Source organism: Amblyomma maculatum, unplaced genomic scaffold (genome assembly GCF_055883805.1).
Source record: "Amblyomma maculatum isolate TAMU_Amacu unplaced genomic scaffold, ASM5588380v1 scaffold_42, whole genome shotgun sequence".
Taxonomy (NCBI): domain Eukaryota; kingdom Metazoa; phylum Arthropoda; class Arachnida; order Ixodida; family Ixodidae; genus Amblyomma; species Amblyomma maculatum.
The window spans coordinates 244,918-255,584 of NW_028146767.1; the positions used below are offsets into that span (position 1 = coordinate 244,918).

Consider the following 10,667-nt stretch of genomic DNA (forward strand, 5'->3'; position numbering starts at 1 on the left):
ATTCAGAGACTTGGAATGGGAGCAGTTAGGGATAAGGGTAGATGGAGAATACCTCAGTAATCTGCGATTTGCTGATGACATTGCCTTGCTAAGCAACTCGGGGGATGAGCTGCAAATAATGATTGATGACCTAGACAGGAAAAGTAGAAAGGAAGGCTTGAAAATCAATATGCAGAAGACTATGGTAATGTTAAACAGCCTCGGGAAGGAACAGCAGTTTACATTAGATAGCGAAATACTGGAAGTAGTAGGCGAATATGTCTACTTAGGACAGGTAGTAACCGCAGATCCGGACCATGAAAAGGAAATAACAAGAAGAATAAGATTGGGATGGAGCGCATTTGGCAAGCACTTGCAGATTATGACTAGCAGCTTACCGGTATCGCTCAAGAGGGAAGTATACAACAGTTGCATTTTGCCTGTACTCACCTATGGGGCTGAAACGTGGAGGCTAACCAAGAGAGTTCTACTTAAGTTGAGGACAACCCAGAGGGCTATGGAACGAAAAATGATAAGGGTAACATTAAGAGATAGAAAGCGTACAGAGTGGGTCAGAGAAATAACTCAAGTTACCGACATTCTAGTAGAAATTAAGAAGAAGAAATGGACATGGGCAGGACATGTAGTGCGAAGAGAGGATAATCGATGGTCGCTGAGGGTAACAAACTGGATTCCAAGGGAAGGAAAGCGTAGCATGGGGCGGCAGAAAGTTAGGTGGGCGGATGAGATTAAGAAGTTCGCAGGGGTCAAGTGGATGCAGCTAGCACAGAACCGGGTTAAGTGGAGAAATATGGGAGAAGCCTTCACCCTGCAGTGGGTATAATCAGGCTGATGATGATGATGGCTTTCAACATAATGATCTAAATATATTGATGCAGGCCTGTAGCCCCAAAGAATGCCAACAACTCTCGGTGGTGTGGCCCATGTGTCCATACTCTTGTGCCAGGCAGTCTGGTAGGGTAAGCATGTCTTCTAAGGTGTACCTTGCGGGCCACACGAAGACCAGGACAAGTTGTTAGGAAGTGGTCTAGTGTGGCCTTCGTAGCAGGGGCTGGTCAGAGAGGGCAGTTCAGGGGAGCAGTCTGGATGGTCCAGGAAGATTTGACAGCAGGCGCTAATGCAGGACCCATGTGGATTCTTCTCAGTGCCACCTCCTCATGGCGAGTTAAACCGCCGGGAAGGTTTGATCCACACGATGAAGTTAAAGCACGCGTGGAGCGGCAAAGAAATTCTTTCGCAGGCACTACGGCATCTCCTGCGGACAACTTTAGCATAGGCAGATGACATGACCCTCTGGGAACAGGACGCATCATCAGTTTCTGTGAGACGGTGCGTAGTGTGGGGAGCCCACACCACACGTACAGGACAAGGAAATGTTTGCACAATATTGCAGATATCGATGATGTCAAAAGTATTAGCTATACTCTGTAAGGCTCGGACTGCCTGGGTGTATTCTCTATATAAGATCAAAATGGTCAGCGGTGCAGCATGTAGGCTTTCTGCTAATGCAGACAAACCGTCACGAATGGTAACAACCTCTGTTATTAGAGAAGGAAGGTGCATATGCTCCTGTTCTATATGAACATATCTGGCATATTTCAGGAAGCATTGGACAATTATGATGGTATTATGTAAAATCTCATAGTCAGTGCTTGCATTTACATAAGCTTAAAATTCCCCTGTAGTGTCTGTGCAATGATCGGGCTCTGCTTCTTCCACCGAATGTTGAACTTTGTGCTTTACTGTAATAAAATGTTTATTTGCATAAAGTCTGTGTATCGTGGAGCATTTCTACCCCTCTTGACCAGGTGACAACGTGGGCTCATGGGATAGCATGCTTTTCTGTATAGTACACTGCTCAGGTGCTCATAATGTATTTCAAAGTAGGCCTAGCAATACCCGAACAGTGACGGGATCAACAAGCCATCGCTACTAGACCGTCACCAACAGACTATTGCCTTCAGGCCATCGCCTTCAGGTTGTCGCTTTCAGGCCGCTGCCTTCAGGCCGCCGCCTTCAGGCCGCCGCCTTCAGGCCGCCGCCTTCAGGCCATCACCATCAGGCCGTCACCAACATGCCCAAATTAGGGGTTCCTTCAGACCATTAGCTGTTGGAATTTTTGACAGGGTAGGCACTACGTATCCAGAGTGGCCGGTTCTCCTAACACTATATTGCCACCTGGTGTTCCCGAGATTCTAAGGTGGCGCCTGGGAGAAAAAGACGCTGAAGACTACTCGCGCGCTCTGTGCGGAACGCTGGCTGCTGGTACAGCTTCTCCCTGTCTTTTTAGGCACGTCTAGCCCGATTGTCGGTGAGATATTTTGGTGAAGGTGCTGGGTCTCGATCCCAGTAAATTCCCGGCACACCTCAGCGCGCCCAGGACTCAACTGTGCCAGTCGACACCCCTGTGCACTATGCTAGCCGGAGGAATCAAGGGCTGCCCCCTGAGCACGGGCCGTTGGAGTTCAGCACCGCAACCGCCCCTCGACTTGCCATGCAAGCTTCAGTTTACTACACATTGCAGAACCCACGACAGCCTCAGCCCTTCCACGGCAGTCAAACCGAAGACGTTGAAGACTAGCTCGCCCAGTTTCAACGGGTCGCCTTATTCAATAAGTTGGACGACGCCGCCAAGCTTAAAACGTCTTAATCGGCCTGGAAGTTGGCTCTCGTACGTGGTACGAGAACCGAGAAGCCGCCCTAGCATCATGGCACGAGTTCTGCCGTCGAATCCTTGAGACCTATACCAGCGCGGATCGGTGAGACCGTGCAAAAAGGGCCTTAAAGTCTCGTATGCAGATGCCGAATGCGACTGTAAGCACATATGTGGAGGACATGACCCGGCTTTTCAGACGATCAGACCCGGCCTTGCCCGAAAACAAAAAGGTGCGCCACCTCATGAATAGCGTTAATGCACAACTATTTGAGGGTCTCGTGCGTAATCCACCGATCACAGTTGCTGGGTTTCTTGCGGAAGCTGTCACAATCGAGCGGATGCTCCAGCAGCGGTCTACCACCTACGACAGACCGGTACTCACCGCTTCGGTTGTGGAGCCACTTTTGGCCTTCGGGGCCACCCAGAATCTTCAGGACATCATCCGCTCTGTTTTACGCGAAGAGCTCCAGGCGCTTTTCGGTGCTCCCCAGCCGATGGGCGGCTCTATAGCTGGCATTGTCCGCCAAGAGCTTCAATCATTGAGGCCTTCTGTACCATCTGCTGATCCGCTACCTCTTCCCGCGGAGTACCATCGTCCAACGTATGCAGATATGTTGCGACGCCCTGCGCCTACTACGACGCCATTACTGCCGCCCGATCAAGACTCACTCTATTCTACACAAACTGAGTCGTAAATCGACAATCGACGACTACCTCAGCGGAAGGTGGACCTGTAGCGCGCCCCAAATCGCCAGCACCTGTGCTTTCATTGTGGGGAACCAGGTCATCAGTATCGCCAGTGCCCCCATCGAGTCCTGGGACTGCACGGATTTCCCATGAACATGCGTCACCCTCCACTCGGCCAACGACCTCGTGAGATTGAAGACTACTTATTCCAGCAGCCCATGGCCCCAACTTCCCGGCGACAGTCACGCTCTCCGTCTCCACGTCGACCATCGTCGCAGCCCAGCTCTTCCTGGATGGTGCAGAAACGGTCACCTAGTCCACGTCGGGAAAACTAAAGGCAACGACCTCCTGGGGTGAGGCTGCGTGCAGTCGACGCGAGAAAACCCCCCGACAACCCGACCTGTGAGCGAAGGCGACCTGACGGCCCCGACGACAGTCCGTACACATGAAAACAGATTCTCGCTGTATATACCTGTGGTCCTCGATGGCTATAAGGTTAGCGCACTGATAGACACTGGCGCTAATATTTCGATTTTAAGTGGGAATCTGGCGGCGCATCTTAAAAAGGTAATGACGTCTTAGTCTGGCATTCAGGTTAGCACCGCTGGCGGACATGTCGTGACTCCGAGTGGTCGGTGCACGGTGAGAGTCCAAATTCGCAACTCCACGTTTGTTGTCAGCTGCCTCATGATACCTGACTGCTTCCGCGACTGTATCCTTGGTGTAGATTTTCTCCGGGAGTATGGAACCATTATCGATCTGTGGAAGTATACGGGAACATTTTCGACCGAGAAAGCTGCTGATACTGATACCAGCCCATGATATAACCAGCCCTTATACATAGTATTCATTGATTACGAAAAAGCATTTGACTCGGTGGTGATGCAGGCATTGCGAAATCAGGGGGTAGACGAACCGTACGTGAACGTGCTGGACGATATATATAGTGGCTGCACAGCAACCATAGTTCTGCATAAAGAAAGTAACAAAATTCCCATAAAGAAAGGTGTTAGGCAAGGAGACACAATCTCCCCAGTACTATTCACAGCTTGTTCAGAGGAAGTATTCAGAAACTTGGATTGAGATCAGTTAGGGATAAGGGTAGGTGGAGAATACCTCAGTAATCTGCGATTTGCTGATGACATTGCCTTTCTAAGCAACTCGGGGGATAAACTGCAAATAATGATTGATGACCAAGACAGGAAAAGTAGAAAGGTAGGCTTGAAAATGAATATGCAGAAGACTAAGGTAATGTTCAACAGCCTCGGGAAGGAACAGCAGTTTACATGAGGTAGCGAAATATTGCAAGTAGTAGGCGAATATGTCTACTTAGGACAGGTAGTAACCGCAGATCCGGACCATGAAAAGGAAATAACATGAAGAATAAGATTGGGATGGAGCGCATTTGGCAAGCACTCGCAGATTATGACTAGCAGCTTGCCGGTATCGCTAAAGAGCAAAGTATATAAGAGTTGCATCTTGCCTGTAGTCACCTAGGGTGGTGAAACGTGGAGCTAACCAAGAGAGTTCTACTTAAGTTGAGGACAACCCAGAGGGCTATGGAACGAAAAATGGTAGGGGTAACATTAAGTGATAGAAAGCGTGCAATTTGGGTCAGAGAAATAACTAAAGTTACCGACATTCTAGTGGAAATTAAGAAGAAGAAATGGACATGGGCAGGACATGTAGTGCGAAGAGAGGAGAACCGATGGTCGCTGAGGGTAACAAACTGGATTCCAAGGGAAGGAAAGCGTAGCAGGGGGCGGCAGAAAGTTAGGTGGGCGGATGAGATTAAGAAGTTCGCAGGGGTCAAGTGGATGCATCTAGCACAGAACCGGGTTAAGTGGAGAAGTATGGGAGAGGCCTTCGCCCTGTTGTGCAAGCCTCGTTTTCAGAACAGTACATTCGTGTTACCATGCTGAGCTGGATTGGGGCTGGCACCGTCTGCTGACAATCAATCATTTAAATGCGCGAAACCAGCAAACACCTCTTGAAGTGAACGATGCTCAAAGCCAGCGTTATGTGTTTCCGTTGACGACTGTTGGGTGGAAGGAAGAACGACTCTCGCAAAGAAAAAAAAAGTTCTCTCACGTAATCTGTGGTGCCCCTAGCCATTCATGGGCATTAGCTGGGACCGCGCTGACAGTATTTGTCTGTATTTTCAAATTAACAGGGCTCGAATTAAGTATTTAATCGCAAGTTTCAATTATCCTTAGCAGAACCGACTCGCTTTTGAATGAACAGGCTTTTTTGTACACAGATGTCTATAGTTCTTGGCCGGACCAAGTAGTTTAGTTCAAATTATTCGAAAATTTGAATTAACAAGTTTTCACTGTATTCTCCTTCATAATTTGAAAAGTTTTCAAAATCTGCTGTGCTTCATTGTTTTTTTTATAGCTGTTACCGCATTGGGAGTATGTGGAGTACCAATATATATATAGCTGGAAAACTGGGTGCAAATAATTCCATTTTGCAAGGCTTCAAAGTGAAGGTTGTGCAAACTGTTGAAAACTGACCTATCCACCAAATTTGTTTTGAAATTGTTTTTGAAAAATACTTTTTTTAATGAGCTACCTTGTACATGTTCTTCAGGGTACATTTCCATGACAGTATATTTTTTTGTTGAAATTAAGTGTTGGACAAGCATGGTCGATCTAATGGGCAGACCATAAAAGTTCCCATTAGAGAGTACAATAATCATTGGCCAACTTATTTGTTAAATGTTAATGTGAATGGCCTGTGTGTCAAGCAACAGTAGTCAATTTGCCTTGTCATTTACTTTACTGCTGAGGTTTACTAAAATTCTTTTATCTTGCACAAAAATCCTCAGGTGATGAGGACATCGAAGCTGAAGACGGCAGCTGCGAGTTCGACAGGGCTGGTGAGCAAGACAGCATTATAGGTTCTACCCGAGACGATGGGAAGGTAATTGCCTTCTATCTACTGTTCTGTTTTCTGTCTGGCCTACACGCGTGAACCTAATCTAGATCTAGACTGCCCTTTCACTCTGTGGGAGCTCGAAGTGGCCCTGATTGCTAATGCTATCTGTTCCGCTCTCGGTGAGGACAGCATTACATACGCTATATTCGGCAACCACCTTGACCACACCTGAAGATTTTTGTTCCTATTTCAGTGAAACCCGAGACACCGGCACCCTGTCATGCATCAATACTACGATTCTTAACCAGGCAAACCTCCTTCCCTTTAAAACCTCCATATCTCACTGGCATGCTTTGGTAAGACTCTTGAGCAGATGGCTTAGATTCGCATTTCTCATTTTCTCAAGATGACTTTTTTTCTCATTTGCTCATCAGCTTCTCAGGACATGTCCCTGCTTTTGCAGAACACCTTTCTTTTATCTTCCCATACTCAAGTAGATGCTGTGATCACTGATAACCGTAGATATCTGCAAGACCTTCAAGGAGGTTTGGCATATCCTTTTTTTTTCTTTTTTTTTCTGAACTTTACTGCTTGTGGCTCCAGCATGTACTGTACCTCATTTTCTTCCTCTCTGAGTGGCTCACTTGCAAGTAAATACCCATTTGTCCTACCTCTATGAACTCTCTTGGGGCACTCCATGAAGAGCGTTCCCTCCCTTACTCTGTTCTGTCTGGCTATGCCCTCTTGCCTCCCAGCTAGCCCAATTTCCCGGCCTTCACATCTTTTACCAAAAAAATCACTTTGCTGTTTGTTTGTCTCTGGAGTTCACATGTGCAGCATACCTTATAACCTACCCTAAACCTCATGAAATCACTTCCAAACACTGCACCTTTTTCCTCTCTTTCCTGTTTCAGAAATCTGAGTTTATCTTTCTCAACCACCGTTCATGCCAGTGCACTCACAACCCCCGATTGTCGACCACCTTTGCTACTGCCATTCTGATTTTCAGCAAATTGCTTAACTACCTTTTTCATACAGCCAAGAAATTGCAATCCTTGCATCGTAATGTTAGCACCTACCACTCGGCAACCAAGTGCTTCTCAGCCAGGCATTCTTAGAGACTCTTTGTCGAACAGTAGTAGTTGTGGTTTGCTATGTGATTAATCCTGTTGTTTTGGTAGGCTCGACAGGCAGCTTACAAGTTCGAGACTATCCAGTAACTGTGTTGTCTTCGGTTTGCTTCAGAGATTGCTAGGGCTATTGCCACCTCTTCCGCTGTGCGGATGCATTTGGTTCGTATAGTTAGTCCGTATATGAGTTTGCCTCGTGAATCAGTTACCATGGCTGTGGTTGCCTCTTCGCCTCTGTACCTCACCAATGAAGTGTTTATCAATCAAAACTGCTGTAGTTCCAGGAGTAGATTGCGTGATTGGGATTGTTTCAGAGCTAAACTGGCCTCTAAAAAGCATGCACTTGAAGCCAGTGCACCACGGTGTATAGAGAACATGGAAAAGAGCAAGAGCAAGTATACTACTTCGATATTTTACCGGCGCTGCGACAGGGGACGAGGAACAAGAAGAGACGACAAGACAAGTGCTCGCCCCGAGCACTTGTCTTGTCTCTTCTTGTTCCTCTTCCCCTGTCGCAGCACCGATAAACTATCGAAGAGGAACCAACTAGCTCAAATTTCTGTGTTACTAAAAAAAAAAAAAGTATACTACTATTGCACCTTTCTGAATATTGTCATGATTTAAGATACTGCTTACTGCAAAGCAAAATGTATGTATGCATGTATTCGTGCTTTCTCTACAGTTCCTCAACATTTGGACTTGAAATGTGAGTTCTATTAGTGCACCGATGTAAAATTCTGGGAATTCGCTGCAGGTGTATGCAGGCGCAAATGCATGGATTGACCGGAGTGCGTGGGACGTACTTCTCAAATCGCCGACTGACTCAATGTTCTGTCGTGCTGCGGCTCACCTCTACTGGATGCCAGACCAAATGAGGAGCCGCGGTGTCACTGGGGTACTGTCAAACAAGTCGAGGTCACTTGGCAAGACAGAAGTGAAGCCTGCCCTTTCACCAGAAAAGGTCTCGGCACTAAAAGGTGAGTTTTTCTATTTGCTTTCAGTAATGTCTAAAGGATAAAAAGGCGTCTGCAATTGAAGCAAAGCTTGAGATTGGGGCTGCAACAATGCTGATGCATGTAACTGTTTGGTGTCATATGGTTAGACTCTATGCAGTCAAGCATTGAACAACTGACTCATGCAGACCTTTTAAAGCAACAGTACTGTTGTGCAGAAAATCCAGCGCTGTCATTGTGAATAAAAAATCGGAGCACACCTCTTGCAGGTGGCATGGCTGGGCACTGATTTATCGATAGATTGTGTAGCATTACAAGACCACATGGCATGGCTGAGTTGGCATAGGGAGCCAACTCATGTAGCTCCTTTAAGATGGGAATCAAACTCCTAGGCTACACAGGCACATTTGCAAGGCTTGGTTCAGATAGAGCTTTGTTTCTCAGTACCAGCTTTGTTTCTCAATACATTATCTTTTAGCTTGCTGCTGTATGTTGAGTTTTTCTGGAATAGCAGAGGTACAGATTAATGAATTAGTGATTTGATGAGTTGGAAAGCACATATGCAAATGAGGATATGCAAGGGAAGCCAAGACAGGAAGCATGAAGGCTGTCATGTCATGCCCTAAAAGGCAGAGATGAATGTCCTGAATTTTACTCAGTGCATCTCTTAAGGAAACAAAGTGGATAGGTACACCCGTACATAGAAAAGATTGGTGGATTTGCTGCATAACTAGGATGTAAGTTCAGTGCTCCGCATAAGACAGCTGGGTGCTCTGTATTTTGTGGGTTTGCTGCGGTATGTATTTTCAGAGTATATTCAGAAGTAAAGCTCTTGAAAGGCAGCTTTTTATTCCAAGTTGATAAAGGGCTTGTTGCACTTGCATAAATCGTGAAATTCAGCAGGAGCTAATGTAAACGGTTACGATCTCGTCGTTTCTTGCATTATAGGTTGGCGATAACATCAGGTTTGCACAAAGCGTGTGAGCACATGTCTTGTGGATATTTGGGTGCAGTATGTTTCCTGCCAGTGGCACCAGTATATCCTTTCTGTGTTAGCCTGGGATGTGCGATATGTATATAAAGACTGCGCATGCGTTTTGATGGTTATGGGGTACACCTTTTAATTTGTCCAGCATATGTTATGAAATATTTTGACAGCTACTAATTATTGAGAATCTTCCTTTGGGTTATGTTTGCTCGATTTGCCAGCTACCTAGTTGAGGGTATAAGCCTTACCGGAGGGCGGCGGCCCTCTTGTGGGTATAAATAGCATTTTGCGGGCACAGACTCTCCGGCTATGTGACCTTTTTTCAAAAGAAGGCATTCAGTAGCACCTTTTGACCCTGTGCTGCATTGCATGAAACACGGGTTCAGGTCGTGTGTGGACTAAGCTGGTCACTGAATCACGCTTCATTTGAAGGTAATGCTGAGCATCCCTCACCTGTGCTGTTCTGTATTCTTGAATTAAGAATAGCATTCTCAGCGTACCTCTTTGGTGTCATTTTAATGCTTGAAAAAATAAGCAAAACAAGCTTGAGCTGATTTTCATGTGTACTGGATATGAGCCTCAGTGCCCATTTTGATATCATTTGCACAGGTAATGCGAAAACATGGATTATTTCTCACCTTTACATGACAGATAAAGTTTGCCTTTATCACTCTTCCAACTAGTTGCTCACAAAGTTATGTTCTAATGTGCCATGTCTTTTGTTCTTCTGTGCAGCACTTTTCCACGTCTACATGGGCGACGTGGAAGGCGAGGACAAAAGCAAGAGGCTGAAGCAGGTGCGGAAGCACCTCTCACAGAAGCTGGGTGACATGAAGCGGAAGGGGACCCACATGTAATAGCTCCCAGCGGCTGCAACTGCCAATGGGCGCTGTAATAATTTTTTTTATCGTGCAAGTATGGCTTTCGATCGCTAATAGAATAGTTAATCGCTAATAGAATTAGGACAACCTTAGACTGCAATCAAGCAAAGGATCAAGCAGGGTTTCGGAAACGGTACTCTACTATCGATCATATCCATACCATCAATCAGGTGATAGAAAAATGCTCGGAATATAACCAGCCCTTATACATAGCATTCATTGATTACCAAAAAGCATTTGACTCAGTTGAAACCTCCGCGGTGATGCAGGCATTGCGAAATCAGGGGGTAGACGAGCCGTACGTGAAAGTGCTCGAAGATATATATAGTGGCTGCGCAGAAACCATAGTTCTGCATAAAGAAAGTAACAAAATTCCCATAAAGAAAGGTGTTAGGCAAGGAGACACAATCTCCGCAGTACTATTCACAGCTTGTTTAGAGGAAGTATTCAGAGACTTGGAATGGGAGCAGTTAGGGATAAGGGTAGATGGAG

The 10,667-nt window shown here is 46.2% G+C and overlaps 1 protein-coding gene across 1 annotated transcript; it reads left to right on the forward strand.

The window, feature by feature from the left end:
- Positions 1–1,117: 1,117 nt before the first annotated feature.
- On the forward strand, positions 1,118–10,151 carry LOC146170806 (uncharacterized). Its single transcript, XM_084586774.1, has 4 exons — positions 1,118–1,160; positions 6,135–6,268; positions 8,108–8,330; positions 10,030–10,151. The coding sequence occupies exons 1-4, from the start codon at positions 1,118–1,120 to the stop codon at positions 10,149–10,151; spliced, it is 522 nt and encodes a 173-aa protein (XP_084442900.1).
- Positions 10,152–10,667: the final 516 nt, after the last annotated feature.